Source organism: Anomaloglossus baeobatrachus, chromosome 4 (assembly GCF_048569485.1).
Source record: "Anomaloglossus baeobatrachus isolate aAnoBae1 chromosome 4, aAnoBae1.hap1, whole genome shotgun sequence".
In the NCBI taxonomy this organism is placed as follows: domain Eukaryota; kingdom Metazoa; phylum Chordata; class Amphibia; order Anura; family Aromobatidae; genus Anomaloglossus; species Anomaloglossus baeobatrachus.
The window spans coordinates 278841973-278866440 of NC_134356.1; the positions used below are offsets into that span (position 1 = coordinate 278841973).

General features: G+C 45.2%; 1 protein-coding gene across 1 annotated transcript in view; it reads right to left on the reverse strand.

The window, feature by feature from the left end:
* Positions 1–912: 912 nt before the first annotated feature.
* LYZ (lysozyme) overlaps positions 913–24468 on the reverse strand; it is a 44519-nt gene continuing 20963 nt past the window's right edge. Inside the window, exons 2-4 of the mRNA XM_075342466.1 lie at positions 17741–17905; positions 15203–15281; positions 913–1939 (exon numbers count right to left, since the gene is read on the reverse strand). Of these exons, the coding sequence (XP_075198581.1) occupies positions 1873–1939; positions 15203–15281; positions 17741–17905 (311 nt within the window). The 3' untranslated portion in view covers positions 913–1872. The remainder of the gene's footprint in view (positions 1940–15202; positions 15282–17740; positions 17906–24468) is intronic.

Below are 24468 nucleotides of genomic sequence, written 5' to 3' on the forward strand. Positions count from 1 at the left end.
TACTATGTGTGGCCGCCATCTACCAGACCAGATTGCAGCTGCCGCCAAGCTCGCCGCTGAGGGGACCGAGGCATCACAAGCGCCAGCGGGACGTCACTTGCGCTCCCACCCCAAACATAATCCTAGATATTCTCCGTCACCTGCACCAGAGAGGAGGAGAAGCAGCGGTACTCACCAGGCCGGAGTCCAGAAGAAGCAGAAGCCGTCAAACGAGGTTTCAGCCTCTCGCGGGAGCGGGGTGGGCCTACGTGACTTTGCGCTATCCAGGCCTGCTAGGAGGAGATCGCGGGACATAGAACTCGGGTCAGCGGTCGGTGAGTTGGGAATGGTCAAACAAAGCGGGGGCAGGCAGTGGGACCAGCATAGTAGACTCACGCACTTGGGAAGCGGGCCAGAGGCAGTATGACCTTACCTCTGCGGCGGCAAGGGTTAGGTGCGGCGCACTTATCAGTGCCCCGCAAGGAACTAGCCTACCTCCTCCTAGAGCATTACAGGAACAGGGCGTTACAGGGGTGCCCTCAGTGCCCTTGTTATCTACCCCTATGCATGAGGATGCTCGCCGGGTTTGGACCTCGTTGGACAATTCATCTGAGGATGAGCCCCTGTGTGGTCTCAGGATGCAAGGATCGCAGGATCTTCCAACAGGGGTCCTTCTTCAGCCAGCCACTGGAGTATCATCTCCTCATCTGCAGCAGTTGAATCGGCTGGGTGAGTCCCCCTCTGTTTTGTTTCAGGGATTGTCTATGGAATCAGTTCAATCCGTAGTGGCTAAGGCAGTGTCTGATGATTTTGGCCTCTCAGATAAACTAGTTGATAAGCGTGCGAGGGTGGCGTCAGATCATGTGGATAGTTGGGCCACTGCTCTCTTGTAGTACATGTTGGATGAGAGGTCTGTTATCTCTTGAGAATAATGTTGTCTCCAAAAGCTCTTATGTACCAGCACAGCTTTATTAGTGGTCTGATTTCTACTACTTATATTTGCCTCTCAACCTGCAGACTGTTTTCTCTGCCCTTCAGTACATAGCTTTTAAAGAGATATTCCAATCTAGAAGATTCTATCCCAATTTTTAGTAGATGTAATAATAATAATATTAGCCTATACCTCCAATTAGAAATGTAGTAATGTTCTCCTGATATGGTTATGACCATAAGCAACTAACTAACTGTCACTATATGAGTGGACGTAACCATGGATACCTAAGATGCAATGCCCTGCACATGAGGTAAGCTACATGGCTATATCAGAAGAACACATAACATTGTTGGTTATAAATAACTTAGGGACAAAATGGAGAACTGGTGGAGGTTTTTTTTCAACCTCAGTAATTATGTAACTATACTACATTTCTAATTGGCGGTCTTATTATTATTATTACACCTACTACATATTGGGATAGGATCTTGGAGATGGGTATAACTCTTTAAGTACTTTGTGTATTCTTACTGTAGATCCACTTACAGTTGCTTTCCTCTTGTGTAGACATGAATTTTATGTTATTGCAAGTAATAATACTCTTCATAATATATGTATTATTAGCATTCTAAAGCATTGTTTAATCTTTTTAATAAAGTCTATGAATCTGGACCTTTTATAAACAGTTGTTGTGATTTTATGATGTTAGAAATTGAACATCAAGCAAAACTACGGATTTTTAAGATCGGAAAAAAATACTTTAGCTGAAAAAAAGCATTGCACAGTAATGAACTAGCATTACAGTCATTGTCAGAAATATGGTGGATTTTTACACTAGTCTGAGTGTGCACAGTCTATTGTACAGGATTAGTAATTCTATGCATAATTTTTAGTAGTTGATTATAAAATATATTGAACAAAATCTATGAGAATGTGAAAACTACAATAAATGTTCATTATTAAAGCTGGCATCCACTAATCCATTCTGACAAGTCTCTGTCTTTGCAGTGATTTCTCCAAGCAACCCTGTAGAAGAAAAAAAAAATCTGTAAATTCAAAATTAGCAGCTTTGTCATGTGTATGTTATTCGGAATCATTAATGAAACTTTGTCATGGTGACTTCTTTAAATCAGTGAGTATATACTTGAAATGGGTGGGTGGTGCACTAAGGAGGGCGGCGTATCGCAATATTTGGGAAACTACTGAACTGTTTATCTGCTTTTATGCATGTCTGAAAAAGATTTATACTATCAGAATGGAAGCCTCACTGTGTCCACAGCAACTCTATCATCTTTGGTCATGTTAATTGCTCCATCGGGCTCTTGAATACAGTTTTATGAGAATTCCAATGGAAACCCTGACGGAGTTCTTGACATAGAACATTGTATAAGTCCAGGGTCACACTTGCGAGTGACTGACTCACATGTAATACGTGCGAGTCTCGCATCGCATCAACCGGCACGGCCTGCTGTTCTCCGGACAGGAGCGGGTCAGCTTCATGTATTTCTATGCAACTGAGATGCTACTGTCCCGAGAGCAGCAGGCTGTGCCGGGTGATGCGATGTGAGACTCGCACGTATTATTACATAGGAGTAACTCGCAAGTGTGTCTCCAGACTAAGGGGTACTTTGCACACTACGACATCGCAGGTGCGATGTCGGTGGGGTCAAATCGAAAGTGACGCACATCCGGCGTTGCTGTCGACATCGCAGTATGTGAATCCTTTTACATACAATTAACGAGCGCAAAAGTGTCGTTATCGTATGATCGGTGTAGTGTCCGACACTTCCATAATTTCGCAGCAGCGACAGGTACGTTTTTCCTTGTTCCAGCAGGCAGCACACATCGCTGTGTGTGAAGCCGTAGGAGCGAGAAACATCTCCTTACCTGCGCCCGGCTGCTATGCGGAAGAAAGGGGGTGGGCGGGATGTTTACATCCCATTCATCTCCGCCCCTCCGCTCCTATTGGCCGCCTGCCATGTGACATCGCTGTGACACCGCACAACCTGCCCCCTTAGGAAGGATGCAGTTCGCCGGCCACAGCGACATCGCAGGGCAGGTAAGTGCATGTGAAGCTGCCGTAGCGATAATGTTCACTATGGCAGCAATCACAAGAGATCACTACTGCGACGGGGGCGGGGACTATCGCGCTCAGCATCACAGCATTGGCTTGCGATGTCGTAGTGTGCAAAGTACCCCTTAGTGTGAACCTATCATTAGAGATGAGCGAACCCGAGGTTTGGTGTTCATAAGAAACGCAGACTTTTAATAAAAAACAGAGTTTGGGTGCTTACATTTGCAAATCACTCGCACGAGCATCACTATGCTTGGGTATGCTCAGTACTCAGCCCAGTGGTAGCCGCTTGCAGTGTTTGAACAGCACGCATTGGGGGTAACAACAGCATGATTGGATGTAGTGTGCACCAAACAACAAAAAAATTGAAAAAATTCGCCCCTGGAATGTTCTGTTTAAGGCTGGCTGCATGAGGGTGGAGACCCGAACTGCCCAATTAGTGACTTCCATTGGAGTTCAGGTCAAGTTCGGGTCCAGAACCAAACTTTATCTAAAGTCCGGATGAACCCGCCGAACTGAACTTCCATGGGTCCGCTCATCTCTACCTATCATAGAATGTACTTGTAATGATATCCCGATTGTGTGAGTGTGTGTTGAAACTCAATATACAGAATTTGTCTTTTGTTGAGGAAATATACAATACAATACAATGCTTATAAATAAAAAGAATAACTATTGTGACTGCTTCCACTGGTGCTTTTTGTAAAAAGGAAAGATGATGTTATTTTTATGTTCATGATAATGTCACAGTTCTGTGTCTGTATTCATTCAATGTATGGTGGCAATGTCACGTTTTTGTGATGATATTACAATTCTGTGTGTTGGTAATACTCAAATACACTCTATTGTTATCTAGTTACAATGGTGTTTGTGGTATGGTTGCCCCTTATTGTGATCAAGAAAATGTTCAGTAATATTACAGTTGTATTACTGTAAAGTAAGTGTATGTAATGTCTGTGTTGTTATGATGTAACAATAGTGTGTGTGCATTTCTGGCCTACCCTCTTTCATGACCACAATATTGTATTTATCTGTGCACCATTGTGATGATGTAGTGTGTTTACTATTAAATGGAGACATCACAGGTGCAAACGGAGCTAGATGGTAAAATTGCACACTTGTGGCTTGCATAGGTCACTGTTCACACATGCAGGTTCACAGTATCTGGTAAGCAGCCTATTAGTTACGCCAATCCCAATGGATATAAGCGGGCTGTGCCAGTACTATATATCTGCTCCATGCAGGGGCAGTGACTATAATATGCAAGGCCTAACAAAAAGAGGCCTGGCTGCATCCTGTATAAAATACTCTATGCAAAAGAATAAATAAATATATGAGGTATTGGTAGGTAATATGGCCATAGTACGGAAGCCCACAATCCACGTCACGGATCCTCATTTTTGTGGGTCCCTACACTATATGTGTGCATATATATATATATATAACTACACCAAAAAAAGAGGAATGGCAGTGCATTAGTTTTTTTGGCCTGGGCAGTTTACATCTTCTGCCAGTAGTCTGTGAGTTTTTGCTTAGCTTTTGAAGGAGTTTATTCCTCTTTTTTGGTGTTGTTTTTTATATATGTGTTTACTATTGTAGCGATGTCAAAGCTGCATGTGAATGTGTATATTCATAGGCTGTCTTACTAGGATGGTGTCACAATAATATATTCCTAAGGCAGGGGTCCCCAATCTGTTGCTCAAGAGCCACAGTGGCTCGCAGTTCCCTGATGTGTGGCTTGCAGCTGTCTGCCAGCTACAGTCAGGGCCAGAAATATTTGGACAGTGACCCAAGTTTTGTTATTTTAGCTGTTTACAAAAACATGTTCAGAAATACAATTATATATATAATATGGGCTGAAAGTGCACACTCCCAGCTGCAATATGAGAGTTTTCACATCCAAATCGGAGAAAGGGTTTAGGAATCATAGCTCTGTAATGCATAGCCTCCTCTTTTTCAAGGGACCAAAAGTAATTGGACAAGGGACTCTAAGGGCTGCAATTAACTCTGAAGGCGTCTCCCTCGTTAACCTGTAATCAATGAAGTAGTTAAAAGGTCTGGGGTTGATTACAGGTGTGTGGTTTTGCATTTGGAAGCTGTTGCTGTGACCAGACAACATGCGGTCTAAGGAACTCTCAATTGAGGTGAAGCAGAACATCCTGAGGCTGAAAAAAAAGAAAAAATCCATCAGAGAGATAGCAGACATGCTTGGAGTAGCAAAATCAACAGTCGGGTACATTCTGAGAAAAAAGGAATTGACTGGTGAGCTTGGGAACTCAAAAAGGCCTGGGCGGCCATGGATGACAACAGTGGTGGATGATCGCCGCATACTTTCTTTGGTGAAGAAGAACCTGTTCACAACATCAACTGAAGTCCAGAACACTCTCAGTCAAGTAGGTGTATCTGTCTCTAAGTCAACAGTAAAGAGAAGACTCCATGAAAGTAAATACAAAGGGTTCACATCTAGATGCAAACCATTCATCATTTCCAAAAATAGACAGGCCAGAGTTAAATTTGCAGAAAAACACCTCATGAAGCCAGCTCAGTTCTGGAAAAGTATTTTATGGACAGATGGGACAAAGATCAAACTGTACCAGAATGATGGGAAGAAAAAAGTTTGGAGAAGAAAGGGAATGGCACATGATCCAAGGCACACCACATCCTCTGTAAAACATGGTGGAGGCAACGTGATGGCATGGGCATGCATGGTTTTCAATGCCACTGGGTCACTTGTGTTTATTAATGACATAACAGCAGACAAGAGTAGCCGGATGAATTCTGAAGTGTACCGGGATATACTTTCAGCCCAGATTCAGCCAAATGCCACAAAGTTGATCGGACGGCGCTTCATAGTACAGATGGACAATGACCCCAAGCATACAGCCAAAGCTACCCAGGAGTTCATGAGTGCAAAAAAGTGGAACATTCTGCAATGGCCAAGTCAATCACCAGATCTTAACCCAATTGAGCATGCATTTCACTTGCTCAAATCCAGACTTAAGACGGAAAGACCCACAAACAAGCAAGACCTAAAGGCTGCGGCTGTAAAGGCCTGGCAAAGCATTAAGAAGGAGGAAACCCAGCGTTTGGTGATGTCCATGGGTTCCAGACTTAAGGCAGTGATTGCCTCCAAAGGATTCGCAACAAAATATTGAAAATAAAAATATTTTGTTTGGGTTTGGTTTATTTGTCCAATTACTTTTGACCTCCTAAAATGTGGAGTGTTTGTAAAGAAATGTGTACAATTCCTACAATTTCTATCAGATATTTTTGTTCAAACCTTCAAATTAAACGTTACAATCTGCACTTGAATTCTGTTGTAGAGGTTTCATTTCAAATCCAATGTGGTGGCATGCAGAGCCCAACTCGCGAAAATTGTGTCACTGTCCAAATATTTCTGGACCTAACTGTAGGTGTATTTCCACCAGGTCTTGCTAACAGCTATGAAGAGCAGGTCTCAAAATAATGGCACTTGAGAGTAGACACACACAGAAGAGCAGATCTGAATGGAGATAGGAACCCCTGGATATTGGTATACTTCCTAGGTTTGGTGATTTCAGTGGAAAAGTTTTGGTGGGTGTCACACTACGTCCGAGAACATTGTTTTAACTCCAGTGAGAGCCATTCAGAGACTACGACTGGCTCTCCCTGGGGTGCCTGCACACATCATGTAGTGAAGGACGCCTGTGTGTTGTGGTCATTGTTTCACCGACAAAACATCCGAGCACTCTGGATATTAGCCTGAGCACCGCAAGTACCTGAGCACACCGATGCTCCATTGAGTAACGAGTAGTGCCGAGCACGCTCACTCATCACTAGTGGTGACATATTTTTTTGTTGGGGATCATACTATCTGTGGGAGAGCTGTGCAGATATCACAATGTGTGTAGAGTGTATGAGGGCATCATATTGTGTGGGGGGTGTGAGGCCATTATACTGTGTCGCGGGCTGAGGGAACATTATTCTGTGGGGGGAGCTCTTGAATAAGGTGCGGGGACTAAATAAAAGGAGTTGTATGATTTATAAACTGCATACATTTAGTAAATTAAAAGGTTTTGCTTTGCTGCTACTGATAGGGCTTATATTAACATGTACTCCTATCTTAAAATAATATTAATATAAAATAATAATAATGCATTCATATTAATATTGAGCAGTATTAATTTGAGCCTATTGATTCAGCAGTCCACTACAGTTACACTCCTACTTTCTCTTTTTTACATTATAGTGTATGTTGGATCATAACTTATTCTACACCAGGGTTCATTTTGTATTCACGGTGTTGATGAATATGGCACAGCTCCTGGACTGCCCGAAACTATGACAGTGCCTTAACTGTTCTAATTTACCACCACCTTTTTAAGTAGTAAAAGTGGAGGTATTTTCCTTTAATGCAAGCATCAGAAACATGGAGATTGAGCTTAGTTAATATGTTCCTTAATCTTTATCTTTTCATCATTTTATTCAATAAAGAAAACTGTATTCCTCACTGTGTGTGTTTCAAATGTATGTTGTTGTGATGTTACAACAATGTGTATTTGTAAATCATGGTCCATTTTATGGATGTCTCAATACTGCATGTGTTTAATGATGCATTCTCTAGTGTTTATATGACATACATAAGTGCATCTCAATAAATTAGAATATCATCAAAAAGTTACTTTATTTCAGTAATTCAATACAAAAAGGGAAACGCATATATTATATAGAGTCATTACACACAGAGGGATCTATTACAAGTGTTTATTTCTGTTAATGTTGATAATTGTGGCTTACAGCCAATGAAAACCCAAAAGTCATTATGTCAGAAAATTAGAATACAGTATTATATAAGACCAACGGAAAAAATGATTTTATACTAAGAAATGTTGGCCTACTGAAAAGTATGTAGAGTGCATGCACTCAATACTTGGTCGGGGATCCTTTTCCATGAATTACTGCATCAATGCGGCGTGGCATGGAAGCAATCAGCCTGTATCACTGCTTAGGTGTTATGGAAGCCCAGGTTTCTTTGATAGCAGCCTTCAGCTCATCTGCATTGTTGGGTCTGGTGTCTCTCATCTTCCTCTTGACAATACCCCATAGATTCTCTAAGGCAGGGATCGGGATTCGGGAGCCTTTTTTCTGCCAGGCGCCAATTGGGAATTTCTACAAACCTTCAGGGGCCACAAAAATGTGTACATCACAAGAGGGTCTGTGGGGATATATATATATATATATATATATATATATACACATACATCACAGGAGGGGCTGGGGACATATATATATATATATATATATATATATATATATCACAGGAGGGGCTGGGTACATTTTATATATATATATATATATATATATATATATATATATATACACATCACAGGAGGGGATGGGGGCATATATATACATCACAGGATGGGATGGGGTCATATATATACATTACAGGAGGGACTGGGGACATATATATCACTGGAAGGGCTGGGGACATATATATACATCACAGGAGGGACTGAGGACACATATATACATCACAGGAGGGGCTGGGGCATATACACATCACAGACGGGGCTGGGGCTTGGACATCACTGGGGGGCATGGACAATAGTGCCGGGCATGGACAGCACTGGCGGTGGCACAGACAGCACTAGAGGGGCACAAACAGTACTGGGGCACATAGACAGGACTGAGGGAGTAAGGACATCACTATAAGGGTATAGACAGCACTGGGGGGGCACAGAGCACTGGATTGGTGGCACACAGCACTGGTGGGCGTACACATTACTAGGGGGCTCACAGCAGCGGGAGGCAGGAGGCTCACAGAAGCGGGAGGCAGGAGGCTCACAGCAGCGGGGGGCAGGAGGCTCACAGCAGAGGGATGCAGAAGGCTCTCACCAGCGGGAGGCAGGAGGCTCATAGCAGGGGGAGGCAGGAGGTTCACAGCAGGGTAAGGCAGGAAGCTGACAGCAGGAGGAGGCAGGAGGCTCACAGCAGCAGGAGGCTCACAGCAGAAGGAGGCAGGAGGCTCACAGCAGTGGGAGGCCCACAGCAGCAAGAGGCAGGAGGATCACAACAGGGGAAGGCATGAGGCTCACAGCAGCGGGAGGCAGGAGGCTCACACCAAAGGGATATAGGAGGCTCACACCAAGGGGAGGCAGGAGACTCACACTAGCGGGAGGCAGTAGGCTCACACCAGGAGGAGGCAGGAGGCTTACACCAGGGGGAGGTAGGTACAGCAGGGAGGCAGGAGGCTCACAGCAGGAGGAGGCAGGAGGCTCACAGCAGGGGGAGGCAGGAGGCTCATATTGGGGGAGGCAGTAGGCTCACACTAGGGGGAGGCAGGTACAGCAGGGAGGCTCATAGCAGTGGGAGGCAGGAGGCTCACAGCAGGGGGAGGCAGAAGGCTCACAGCAGCAGGAGGCAGGAGGCTCACAGCAGTGGGAGGCTCACAGCAGCGGGAGGCAGGAGGCTCACAGCAGGGGGGGCATGGATAATAGTTCCGGGCATGGACAGCACTGGCGGTGGCACAGACAGCACTGGCGGTGGCACAGACAGCACTAGAGGGGCACAAACAGTACTGGGGCACATGGACAGGACTGAAGGAGCAAGGACATCCCTATGGGGGTATAGACAGCACTGGGGGGGCACAGAGCACTGGATTGGTGGCACACATCACTGGTGGTCGTACACATTACTAGAGGGGCTCACAGCAGCGGGAGGCAGGAGGCGCACAGCAGCGGGAGGTAGGAGTCTCACAGCAGCGGGAGGCAGGAGGCTCACACCAAGGAGAGGCAGGAGACTCACACCAGCAGAAGGCAGGAGGCTCACACCAGGGGGAGGCAGGAGGCTCACACCAGGGGGAGGCAGGTACAGCAGGGAGGCTCATAGCAGCGCGAGGCAGGAGGCTCACAGCAGGGGAAGGCAGGAGGCTCATACCAGGGGAGACAGGAGGCTCACACTAGGGGGAGGCACGAGGCTCACAACAGCTGGAGGCAGGTACAGCAGGGAATGCAGTAAATCTGCTGCTTCTCTTCTTCTGTGGGATGGGAGCTCAGTGAATCTCATGCTTACCCCCCCACAAAGCCTGTGCCAGTGTGCTGAGGACGATTTAAAGGGCCGAGTACTGCGGTCGCCAGGAATGTGCCCAGGGGCCGCATAAAAAGTAAACCTCCAGCCGCAGATGGCCTATGGGCCAGAGGTTCCCTACCCCTGCTCTAAGGGGTTTAGGTCAGGTGAGTTTCCTGGCCAATCAAGCACATTATTAAACCAGGTTTTGGTACTTTTGGCAGTGTGTACAGGTGACAAGTCTTGCTGGAAAATGAAATTTCCATCTCCAAAAAGCTTGTCAGCAGAGGGAAGCATGAAGTGCTCCAAAATTTCCTGTAGATGGCTGCGCTGACTTTGATCTTGATAAAACACAGTGGACCTACACCAGCAGATGATATAGCTCCCCAAAAATCACTAATTGTGGAAACTTCACACTAGACTTCAGCCAACTTGAATTGTGTGCCTCTCCACTCTTCCTCCAGACTCTAGGACCATGATTTCCAAATGAAAGGCAAAATTTACTTTCATCTGAAAACAACACCTTGGACCACTAAGCAACAGTCAAGTTTTTTTTCTCCTTGGCCCAGGTAAGACACTTCTGGTGCTCTCTATTGGTCATAAGTGGCTTGACACAAGGAATGCGACAGTTGTTGCCCATGTCCTGGATACGTCTCTGTGTGGTGGCTCTTGCAGCACTGATTCCAGCAGCAGTCCACGCCTTGTGAATCTCCACCAAATTTTTGAATGGACTTTTCTTAACAATCCTTTCAAGGCTGCGGTTATCTTGGTTGCTTGTGCACCTTTTTCTACCACACTTTTTCTTTCCACTCAACTTTCTATTAATATGATTGGATACAGCACTGTGTGAACAGCCAGCATCTTTAGCAGTAACCTTTTGTGGCTTACCCTCCTTGTGGAGTGTGTCAATGACTGTCTTCTGGACATCTGTCAAGTCAGCAGTCTTCCCCATGATTGTGTATCCAACTGAACCAGACTAAGGAATCATTTTAAACACTTAGAAAGCCTTTGCAGATGTTTTGTGGTAATTCTAATTTTCTGAGATAATGACTTCTGGGTTTTCATTGGCTGTAAGCCATAATCATCAACATTAACAGAAATAAACACTTGAAATAGATCCCTCTGTGTGTAATGACTCTATATGATACATGTGTTTCCCTTTTTGTATTGAATTACTGAAATAAATTAAGTTTAATTTAATATAATCTAATTTATTGAAATGTACTTGTAGTGTATTTGTATTTATAGCTTGTGGCCTATTATAATAGTGTATTTGCATTAATAGGCAGTCTAAAATGATGATATTACAAAAACGCATAAGTTTGTATAGGCTGTAGTTTGCAGTGATGATGTCACAATAATTTGTACTCTATAGATTGCACTCAATCATCCCTTGTTACAATAGTAAATGATAAGTACAAAAAAGAAACAAAACCGCTCACCACTGCAGAGTCAAGCCTGAATATATCCTCCTGTTAGTCCCCTTTGGTCCGGCACGGATTACGGCAGCAAGCCGGGAAGATAATAGAAGAAAGCAGTGGAAAATCCAGCTGGACTCCAAAGGGATAAATAAAAATGCTTCTTTATTTATATCAACTCGATTAAAAATATATATCCATTTCTCAAGTAAAAACACCGGCTTGTTCACACTGATGCATGGCAGATGTATACTACTACGCGTTTCGGCGGAACGCCTTCCTCAGGTCATAGTCAGTACAAGATTAAGAGGATATTTATAAATGTTTTTCCTGAGCAGCGAAGTTACTCACATGTTCTCAATAAATTAATTATATAGGGGAGTATACGCTGCTCAGGTAAAATCACAAATTCACAAGAGAAAAGTACAAAAAGACCATGAAGTATTTATCTAACCTTAAATTACATAGGTATCCATCCAGATAAAATACAGAAAAAAAAATATATATATATATCAATTAACATCTAGGTATGAAAATCTTATATATAGATAAATATACATATCATTTTTTTCTTTCTTTTTTTTCCCCATAAATGGACATGAAAATCAATAGACACAATAAAACCCCACTTTATAGATGTAGATAATCACATTTGTTTGTCAAAACACATTATAGGAAGCAAGATATATAAAAAGGACATTGCCCACAGGTATAAGAGGAGAGAGAGAGAGAAAAAAAAAATAAAAAAAATAAAAAATTTTTTTTTATAATGCCTTACATATACGGGTAGGCATCGGCTGACAACTGCGAGACATTATAAATTTTTTTTTTTTTTCTCTCTCTCTCTCCTCTTATACCTGTGGGCAATGTCCTTTTTATATATCTTGCTTCCTATAATGTGTTTTGACAAACAAATGTGATTATCTACATCTATAAAGTGGGGTTTTATTGTGTCTATTGATTTTCATGTCCATTTATGGGGAAAAAAAAGAAAGAAAAAAATGATATGTATATTTATCTATATATAAGATTTTCATACCTAGATGTTAATTGATATATATATATATATTTTTTTCTGTATTTTATCTGGATGGATACCTATGTAATTTAAGGTTAGATAAATACTTCATGGTCTTTTTGTACTTTTCTCTTGTGAATTTGTGATTTTACCTGAGCAGCGTATACTCCCCTATATAATTAATTTATTGAGAACATGTGAGTAACTTCGCTGCTCAGGAAAAACATTTATAAATATCCTCTTAATCTTGTACTGACTATGACCTGAGGAAGGCGTTCCGCCGAAACGCGTAGTAGTATACATCTGCCATGCATCAGTGTGAACAAGCCGGTGTCTTTACTTGAGAAATGGATATATATTTTTAATCGAGTTGATATAAATAAAGAAGCATTTTTATTTATCCCTTTGGAGTCCAGCTGGATTTTTCCACTGCTTTCTTCTAATAGTAAATGATGATTTGTTTTGCTCTTTAAGGCTATGTGCGCACGTTGCATTTTTTTCTGTGGAAACGCTGCGTTTTGAACTGCAGCATAACTGCATGCATTCAGCATCCCCAGCAAAGTCTGTGAGAAAGCCGAAAAATTAATGCACACACTACGTTTGTAAACGCAGCGTTTTGGATGCCCAAAATCGCTCCGGAAAAAAAAGCAGCATGTCACTTCTTTTGTGCGTTGTAGCTGCGTTCTCCACCCATTGAAATCAATGATGTGGGTCAGAACGCAACCAAAATGCACTTGTACTGCATTTTTGTTGCGTTCCGCATGCTTTTCTGACAAGCAAAACGCAGGTCTTTTCAGTCTCTGTCAATGTCGGTCAATTTCTGTCTGTGGATGTCGGTGAATCTCCCTCTGTCTGTCAGTCTCTTTCTCTGTCAGTTGGTCACTCTGTCTATCTCTCTCTCTCTGTCTGTCCCTCTCTCTGTCCGTCGGTCAGTCTCTCCCCCTCTCTCATACTCACTGATCCCCGATCACCGGCGCGGCACTGCACGGCGTTCACACTGCTCCGGCGGCCTTTCCTCTTTTGAAAATGCCGGCCGCTCATTATTCAATCTCGTATTCCCTGCTTTCCCCGCCCACCGGCGCCTATGATTGGTTGCAGTCAGACATGCCCCCACGCTGAGTAACAGATGTCTCACTGCAACAAATCACAGCCGCAGGTGGGCGAGTCTATATCGTGCAGTAAAATAAATAAATAAATAATTAAAAAAAAATGATGTGCGGTCCCCCCCAATTTTGATACCAGCCAAGATAAAGCCACACGGCTGAAGGCTGGTATTCTCAGGATGGGGAGCGCCACGTTATGGGGAGCCCCCCTAGCCTAACAATATCAGCCAGGAGCCGCCCGGAATTGCCGTATCCATTAAATGCGACAGTCCCGGGACTTTACCCGGCTCATCCCGAATTGCCCTCGTGCGGTGGCAATCGGGGTAATAAGAGGTTAATGGCAGCAGCCCATAGCTGCCCTAAGTCCTAGGTTAATCATGACAGGCGTCTCCCCGAGTTACCTTCCATAATTAACCTGTAAGTGAAAGTAATTAAACACATACACCCGAAAAAATCCTTTATTTGGAATAAAAGACAAAAAAACCACCCTCTTTCACCACTTTATTAAAATCCCCAAATAACCCTCCAGGTCCAGCGTAATCCAGAGGTCCCGCGATGCATCCAGCTCTGCTACATGAAGCTGACAGGAGCGGCAGTAGAACACCGCCGCCCCTGTGAGCTCCACGCAGCAACTGAAGTGAATCGCGCTGTCAGCGGGGACGTCACTGAGGTAATGCCGGGATGTGTGCGGTGATGATGAGGGCTGTAGTGTCGGGATGTGTGCGGGGATGTCGGCGGTAATGTCGGGATGTAGACGGTAATGCCGGGATGTGTGCGGGGATGTCAGCGGTAATGTCGGGATATAGGCGGTAATGTCGGGATGTGTGCGGTGATGTCGGTGGTAATGTCGGGATGTAGGCGGTAATGTTGGGATGTGTGCGGGGATGTCGGCGGTAATGTCGGGATGTAGGCGGTAATGTCGGGATGTGTGCAGGGATGTCGGCAGTAATGTCGGGATGTAGGCAGTAATGTCGAGATATGTGGGGGGATGTCGGCGGTAATGTCGGGATGTAGGCGGTAATGTCTGGATATGTGCGGTGAAGATGATAATCGGGACGCCACACACAGACAGAGCTGCGGTATGACAATGAAGTCGGGTGCAGTTCACCCGAGTTCATTCTCATCGCGTGACTCTGTCTGTGTCGGCTGTCAGCGGGCATGTAGCAGAGCTGAATTGCCAGGGGAACGCACTGTCAAAAATGCATCCAAAACGCATGGAAAAGCATCCAAAATGCATGCGTTGTGGATGCATTTTATTTTATAAACGCAGTGTCCAGAATGCCAGAGGGTGCATTCTTTTCCGCACTGCAGAGAACGCAACGTGTGCACATAGCCTAAAGATGATCTCACAACCTTGTGGGTTTATGGTGTGCTTTAACAATATGAATATGTGTATTTATTGGTATTTATTGATCACACTTTGTTGCGATGTTTTATCTGGTTTTCAATGGGCTGTATTCTTTTGTGATGATGTTATGTATATTCATTTATTTGCGGTCAATGTTCTATTGTGGTGATATCACAATGATGCATATGTTATTGAATATACTTTTACATAAAGCCTTTATTTATTATTACTATTGTTTACCGTTACATGATTTCACTCTTTGTATAGCACTTTATACTCACCATGCATTCATACCATTGGGATCACTCACAACTCTCTTTGCACATCTCACAGATTCGGTTATATCATCAGATAGCAATTCTGTTAAACAATATGCAAATTAGAATTTACTGTACAAATTACATTATGGCTATAATACATAATGCAACATTAATAAGCAACCATAGGCTTCATTCACATATGTACAGCATGCCTTTCCTTACTTAACTGTCTCCTATAAGTTTTCCGATAAAAAGGGTCAAAAGTATCCAATTTTTGTACTTATATTATTCCTTATCTTCCCCTGAGTAATACATTTTTATTTATTTTTTAATTACCATATGGTTTTATCAGGGGGGCATTGTTCACGTGCTAATAATGCAGAGCAGCAAAAAGATATGCCCACAGAGAAACCTGAGAGCAACTCCGCCGTGGTAAAGACCATAAAAATTAGGATATTGGGAGCACTAAATAAAAATGCCAAGATCTGTGGAACATAAAGTGAAATAAAAATGTGTCCACTTTTAACCTGGTGACTGATCTTGTTTAAGTTATCTATCCTCAACCAAAATTATCCCAGATTCAGTGGAAGGACTTCAAATTATAGGTCCAATTGTTTCAGGGAGTCCTCTTCCTCTGTTTCACCATAAACAAAAGGTGTCATGACTTGAGGCTAATAATAGTTACATTAATAAAGAAATATTTGGACATCAAAAAAAGGTGCTGACTAGAGATGAGTGAACCTGAAGTTTGGTGTTCAGTACGAACCAAGAAAACAAAGTCCAGGTTCGCACTTCGGGTGCTTTACAAATGCATACAGTGCGCTGTACCATTACATGGCCTGTTGGTTACTACCAGGTTACCATCTGTCTATGATGAGGTCCTTTTGAGATTACTAATGCTGTGTTGTGTAAAAGAGAATCCTAGGATGAGTCAGTGTTCTACATATTTTTAGGGCAATTGGAGAACCTGTGAATCACAACTATTTTTTTTCCCATTATTTGAATTTTTGTAAAAATTTGCCGAACCGAACAAATTTGAATTTGAAAAAATTCCATTTCCATTTAGCAATAATTATATTAGTCATTTCATTACCATTTTTTAGTATGCTTCTAAGTTATTAATTATTTGCTGGCATTGAATAATTGTTAATAAATGACGACGGCTCAACTAATTACAGTCATGGCAGAACGTTTTGGCACCCTTAAAATTGTTCCAGAAAATGAAGTATATCTCCCTGAAAATTATCCCAGTTACACGTTTTGTTATATGTTTTGTTATGTTTTCCTTTGTGTGTATTTGAACATTACAAAAAAAAGTGAAAAAGGCAAATCGGACATAATTTCACACAAAACCCCCAAAGTGAGCTGGACAATGTTGTTGGCACCTTTCCAAAACTGTGAGTAAGCAACTTCACCACAAACAAATTGTAGCACCGGCGCCCTTGCAGGGATGCCGATTTACCACCTTGGCCAGTTTGCGTCCTCTCCCGCTGCCTTCCGGCCGTTCATTTGTGCTCCTGCTCTCTGCTCCATGGAAATAAGCTTAGGGTGCGCACAACGGCCTTTCTCTTAAAGGGCTGGCACACCATTTCCCGGAAATGCCTCTCAGCCTATGGATGAGAGCCACTATGTGTTTAAGGCACACTCCCATTAGGGGAGGTGCCTGTGCACTGCACCTAGTTAGTCTACCAGTCTGTTAGCTAGTTGTCAGATTCCGTTATTCTTGTCTGTCACGAGTACCTGTGCCCGCATTCCCATATCTATCTGTCCTTGCCGTGCAACCATACCTGTTTGTCTCAGTCATCCCACCAGTACCTGACTACTCCTGTGTCCGTACCTGAGTCTGTCTCCTCTCCTGGGAGTCAGCTGCCACAGTCCCAGGCACTGCCCTAGAAGTGGTACTTGGCGACTGCCCCACGGCAGGCGCTCAGTTAAGCCCCTGACACTAAATGGTAAGCCTTGGTCCCCACTGTGGTCCAGTGGGTCCACTCACTGCCTTAACAACAACACCAGTGGTGAACGTTACACAAGTCTCAAGATCCAATTGTGTAAGGTTACTTTATATATGATTTTTTATTTGACTGTGTGTCTGTATGTCTCTTTCTTATTTTTTCAACATTTATTTTTTCACTATAACATTTAATAAGTTTGCTTTCCTGCTCTAACATACTTACATTTTTGAGGAGAACAAGAGTGCAAATAGTGATACGTTCAGGAGCTTGCAAAAGTGTGTTCTGGGTGTACAGTATACCAGTGTGTTGCCCAGTGCACATGTCTCTCTGTCCTGGTAAAAGGGCGAGTGGTGGCAGCGTAAAATGTGGCATATATATAGGGACTGTCTGTGGAGTGCGCTTAGCTCATTGTTGGCCTATTGTGATAGGTGAGCGGATGAGTTAGTGGGAAGTGGAGTTCCCATTTACAGTCGCATCCGAGGCATGTGTGTCGTCAGTGGTGCTTGTGACAATAACTCTTTGTATCTCTGTTATTTCCTTTGTCACATAATATTACAATTCATATTCTATTTAAAAACAAGTTCTTGTCTCACTTTAGTCTCTTTACCTTCGCAGTTGATGTTGCAGGCATTGTGAGATCTAGGGGTCTTGAAATCATTACACCACCATCGGCTGTTTATTTGAAGAATGCCATAATCAGTACTGTTGTCTCCTGGGTTAAAGTTTATGCTGGCTGTGTTAAAGGAGCTTTCATAGAATGCAGTACAAACCCCTGTAGAGATTAAATAGCATTATTTTTGTTTTATTATACAGGCATTATTATCTTAAATATCAATTGCACCATTAGCTTAGCATATTATCACTTATTAAATGACTTAAAGGAAGCCTGAATTCAGATTTATGCTGCCTGATACTGTACGATCACATAGGGAGAGACCTATCAGTCAACTGGAGCAAGGAGAGTTAAGGCCACTTTAACGATCGCATCCGCCCTCGTCGTTTGTGCGTCACGGGAAAATCGCTGCCCGTGGCACACAATATTGTTAGTCCCCGTCACACATACTTACCTGCCTAGCGACGTCGCTGTGGCTGGCGAACCGCCTCCTTTCTAAGTGGTTCGTTCGGCGTCACAGCGGCGTCACTAAGCGGCCGCCCAATAGAAGCGAAGGGGCGGAGATGAGCGGGCCGAACATCCCGCCCACCTCCTTCCTTCCTCATTGCGGGCGGCCGCAGGTAAGGTGATGTTCCTCGTTCCTGCAGTGTCACACACAGTGATGTGTGCTGCCGCAGGAACGACAAACAACCTGCGTCCTGCAACAGCAACGATAATCTGGAAAGGAACGACGCGTCAACGATTAGGTAAGTAATTTTGATCGTTAATGGTCGTTCGTGCGTTTCACACGCAACAACGTCGCTAACGAGGCCGGATGTCTGTCACGAATTCCGTGACCCCAACGACATCTCGTTAGCGATGTCATTGCGTGTAAAGCGGCCTTTAGTCAGACATGATCCCCGGTTGGAATTTCAAAGTATGTTTTTTTTTTTGGGGGGGGGGGGTATTTCTGAAACAATGCAGAGTAAAACATACCTGGCTTCAATTAAACAGCCAGTGTCTGATTCATGCTGCCTGTGGCACAAGCACCATGAATCTGATTACTAATTCCCTATAATACAGGAACTATTACAGATCCTGATGTGCAGATGCTTTGTAGCATGGTAAATACAGAAAAAAGGTAAGGGTGAGTAAGCTAAAAGTAACTTTGTTCTTTGGTGTCAGTCTTAACCTTCACCTTTTAAGCTACGAAAAAGGGAAGGGACGGTTGACCCACTGGTGACTGTATGGCCTATACAGAGCCCAGGGCATGTCTTTGATAACATTTTTTAGCAATGTTTTTGTACCTATCATAATTTATATTAAAAACAGAAATGTTGCAACTTTCACACTGTGCACTGGGACGTTTTCAGATTCTTGCCCCCTGAATCTACATTCAAGCACTCTAGCTGCCTCTGGACTGGAGGATGGTGAACGGAGGAGCGTATATTTTGCTGTAGTGGGGCATTGGACTCACTCCACATCTAGGGAGTCCTATGAAGAATGTCCCTTTATTTTCATGCACTGTGGCCTAAGATAAGTAGCCAATGCTTATGTGAAGCCCCACAGGTGTTGTGTCGGTGCATTACCTTCAGGGACTCCACTCGGCTGGATCTTGTCACAGGTAGGGAATCTTCTATTTGTCGTGACGCCACTCTCAGTATTGCGGTCAGTGGGGACCGCCACTGCAGGTTGAGGGACGCCTGGGGCTGATGGTGAGTGCAGTTAGTTGGAATAGCCTCCTGAGAGTGAGGCAAGCCCCAGGGCCCTGTGTAGGTGCGTAGTACCACAAGGCGCAGAATAACTCCACACACGCAGGATGTCTTTCAGGGGTTTTACTCACTTCAGGTGGCAGGGTGAGTAACCCGGGCGTAGCTGGGATGAACCAGGCGGGAACCAGGTATCCTTCAGGCTGACTTCTGATGGTGACTACCAACTCGCCTTCCTTAGCCCTTGGTGGTTTGGGGTAACCCCGACTTTTAGTCCCTATGGAGGTCACCCAGGGAAGTTGCTGAAGCCTCTCTCCCCAGCCCACGGGATCTGCTCCTCACTCGAGCTCCCTGGACTCTGCACTGAGCCGGCTCACTGCTCCTCCTCTCCTGTTCTTGCCTACGCCACCTAGCAACCAGGCTCTCTTACCACACCCCTTGAGAGGAGATGGAGGCTTTTTGGCCCCCTCCACTATTCCAGTGGAGGTGAAGGCTTTTCCCCCTCCTGGGATCCCCAGGGGTCCTCTCAAAGGTACATGTGTGAGACCTGATCACTATGCGCCTGTGTAGTCACACCTCGGTCAGCCTTCTGGATTACCTGTATTGTACTGTCCCCAGCATGGGTGCAGTACTCAGTGGTGCCTGACCAGGTCAGGGGCGCCACACTTACTATTCTGAACAATTGTTGTTTATCCCCCTGAGTCCATCCCTGTATCTGCATAGACACCTTGATTGAATTTGGTTACCCTCTTGGGTGCCAGTATTTTTGCTCCTTTATCCTGGGGCCATATAGGTGCTGATTATAACACGGTGTTCTGTTGGGACTTGATACTTCTGGGAGGAAGTGGGGGATTGCCCACTTGCAGTGTCACATGGGACCACCAGCATTTTTCATGTTTTGATGTTTTTTGAACTAACTACTAATTTATCCACCCCTGAAGAACCTCAAATAGATGAGGGGAAATGCGTTGGGTTTTTCTGGTTGGAACCACTAGGATTATTAATGGGTGATTCTTGTTTGGGTTATTATACCCTACTATGCTTCCAATTTAATCTTATTGGCCATAGTGTATTTGGATTATATTTCCTGTGAATTGATTGTTGGTTCAATATTTGAAATTATCCTCCATAGTACTATCACCTCCTAATTGTCAGGGTCAGTTTAGGGCCCGGAGGGATAGTCTTCGTTGAGCGGGGGCGCCAAATTGCGCAGGTTTTAGGGTGCCAACCTCCGCAGCAAGGAAGGGCGAAGTCCAGGGCGATCTAAGGGCCAGGCCCCTCCCTTGTATTTTTGGTCTATTGTATTTTATCCTTAATTGATGAAAATGTTGGGATTTTTCCCTTTTAAGACTTATAAATAAAGTATTGTATTTTAGAAGTTTTTTTTGCTTTAGGTTCTTACACTTGCACTTCTAAGCTATTTTTTCTTAGTATTTTTCAGATTCTACAACCCTGTTGTTTCAGAAAATGACACATGTACATTAGCCACAATGGTCAGATACCAAACCTATAATATGTGTTGAAGTGTCTAATGAGTGTGTACAAAGGTCATTGTAAAGGGAGAGGGGGATCAGGGTCAAATGGGACATCACATCTTGAGATTTGTGGATTCTGTGTTATTAGCTGTGTATAGAAGTGTTACCTGACATTGTAATCCTGCCTTTGATGATTGGAGCGTGCTGAAAACGTCCTGAAGAGATGGGAAGTACAAGTCTAAAAAAGCTCCAGTCTAATGCAAAAATATTAAATTACTATTTTCTTTTTTCTTTTTACATAACAAAAATTGGACAGCAATTAGATGCCATCCATGTGCTGTTCACTTTCAACGGACTGTTTCATAGAAACTTAAGAAATCTGCTGAACCTTTGATGGTATATACTGACACACTGACCAAACTGATGACACTGGCCATTTTCTGTGTATGAGAAAAATTAGTAACTTGTGCAGGAGGTTGTACTGCCATAAAACATATAGGTAATCCTTCTGACATTTTGCAAAGAAGTGCTTTTGTAACTATCACCTATTATATATAGCTCTGTCCTCACCTACTGTATCCTCACCCATCCCCTGTAGACTGTGAGCCCTCGCGGGTAGGGTCCTCTCTCCTCCTATACCAGTCTGTCTTGTACTGTTAATGATTGTTGTACGTATACCCTCTCTCACTTGTAAAGCGCCATGGAATAAATGGCGCTATAATAATAAATAATTATAATAATATATGATGCCCCATTTAAAACCTATGCACCTTTATTGTTTATTATGACGCCCCCTAGTGATAGCACTACAAACATCAACAACATATCCATCCATCTAACCCTTTTCTGAAGGTCTTGCATGTGCAGTTCTCTTTCATTCAAATAGCAGCCTCAGCTGTTCTGACGGATCCCTGCATGCATCAGCCAACTGGATCTCATCCGACTGACTTAAAGGGAACCTGTCAGGTGCAATATGCACCCAGAACTACGAGAAGTTCTGGGTGCATATTGCTAATCCCTGCCTAGCCGTCCCTGTATATGTAGCGCCCCATGGGGCAGGTGGTTAACCTACTTGTTGCCGGGCCGTTTCGGGTCGGGTCAGGCGATGTCACGGGTTGCCTTGCCCGGTTCCGTTGCCCCGAGGCGTACAGTAAATGGTGGGGGAAGCAGGGTATTGGGGAAAGTTTGTTGTGACGCCACCTGTGGTATGCAGCCAGGAAGCAGCCGCCGCTGTAGGGTTGCTCGCCGGGGTAGGTGTTATGGCAGCCGGGATGTTGTCGCTCCCCACAGGTGGAGCGGGCCCCGGGTGGATGATGAGGGTTATAATGGCCGTTGGCGCCTAAGCGCTGGGCGGCGGCACCAGTAAGGACGAGCCAACACAGTCTCTGCAGGTTCAGGGTGCAGTTTACTCACAACTTCAGCTGCCAGCCCGGTCACTCTGGTCACTGCCGTGATGGGCTCAAGTCAATCCCAAATAAGGGGTCACCACCGGTGTTTATGAGCGAGAAGGAGAGAGTCCTATTTCTAGGGTGTCCCCCTCTGCAGTTTGGTACCCTGGCTGAGCTCCGGCTCCAATTCCTGGGCCTAGTAAAGTCCAAATATTCCAGAGATGTCTTGTCAGAACTATGGTCCTAACGGGTCTGTTTTTTATGTGAGTGTGTTGCAGCTATTTCTACCCTCAGGTGGAACCCGCCCCCCAGGTGGCTGGCTTCAGTGACCGGGGAAGTCCTATGATCATGATGGCCACCCCCCTGCCTACCTTGAGCCGTCCCCCCCGTGTGAAGGCTCCTAAGCTGTACGTAGTGTGTGAATGTGGAACACCGGTGATTAACCCCCTCCTTACCTGAGATGGATACTGCACCGTAATTGAGGCGCAGTACCCTGTGGCGACCAGAACCTCAGGGGCGCCACATATACACTAGCACAGATAAAGAGATCTTTAGAAAAAGAGCAGCAGACAGGTAAGTGAGATCATGCTGGGTATTCATTAGCATGATAGCACGCCCACAGGGGCGTTCTAACATGCTAATTGTTAGGGCCAGGTGGATGGGCAGACCCAGAAGGTGGATCCACTGGGCCGAACTCCCCGATGAGGGAAAGGAGTCCGGTAGCCGGAGCACTATAGGTAGCAGAACAGTCCGCGCACAAGAGCACAATGGAGAAGTCCCTGGAACCACGGGGTCACTGATGGTGGTCCGGGTGACGGAGCTCAGGTTCGGAAGCCGGGATGATGTCAGGCGGGGTCCGGAACCGTTGGAGCGAGATGACGGGTCACCGCAGGGAACAGAGAAGGTGCGGACTGTCAGGATGGCAGATAGGCAGCGTTCGGGGTTCGGGATACGGCAGGACCGGATGGCAATGCAGGATCGGCTCTAGAAGAGAGAGAGGTAAGTATCTCACAGGAACACAAGGAGACCTGACTCCTAGCTTGGGAAACACGAAGATCAGGCCCCGCCCCCTTGGACATTGCACCCCTTTATACCCCGTACCTGTGTGCTTCATTTCCTGTCAGTGGACACTGGCCCTTTAAGAAAGGGTCAGTGACCGCGCGCGCCCTAATGCGCATGCGCGCGGCCCGGGTGCCAGAAGCCAGGGCAGGAAGCTGAGAGGAGGACGCAGCAGAGCCGGGCTGGGGCTGGGAAGCCGACGGGCGCCAGGAGCGGGGACCAGGAGGCCTGGGAAGTGCGGGCGATGGAGGCTGGAGAGCGGGGAGCGTGGCAGGTGAGCCGGGAAGCGGAGCAGAGGACCCGGGGAGCGTGACAGTACCCCCCCCCACGCCCCCCTCCCCGCAACCGGGACAGGAAGGCACGGATCAGAGGAGTACCCACATTCTCTCTGGGCTCCCAGGACCTATCCTCAGGACCATACCCTGCCCAGTCCACCAGAAAGAACTGTCGACCCCGTACGGTCTTCATGGCCACGATATCCCTTACCGCATAGATGTCGTCATCAGCAATAGGAGTAGGAGCCGGACTGGCAGCAGCGGAGAAGGGACCAAGGACAACCGGCTTGAGCAGAGAGACGTGGAAGGAGTTGGGTATCCTCATCGTGGCCGGGAGCTGCAGTTTGTAGGAGACCTCATTGATCTTGCCGAGGACTTTAAACGGTCCGATGTAGCGAGGACCCAGCTTGTAAGATGGTAACTTCAATCGGACGTACTTGGAAGCAAGCCAGACGAGATCTCCGGGGGAGAAACACGGAGGATCCAGACGTCGCTTGTCTGCGTGTCTCTTCATCCGCAGGGATGCACGTGCAAGGGACGCCTTAACTGAGTCCCAAATGGTTATAAAGTCACGGACTACCGCATCAGCAGCAGGGACATCCGAGGAAGAGGATACAGGCAATGGGACCGAAGGCTGAAGTCCGTAGACGACATGGAAGGGAGAACTGGAGGAGGACTCACTGACGTGGTGATTATGGGAGAATTCAGCCCAAGGAAGAAGCGTGGACCAATCGTCATGATGGGCGTTGACGTAGTGACATAAGAAAGAGGTCAAAATCTGATTGACCCGTTCCACTTGGCCGTTCGACTGAGGATGGTAGGCTGAAGAAAAGTCCA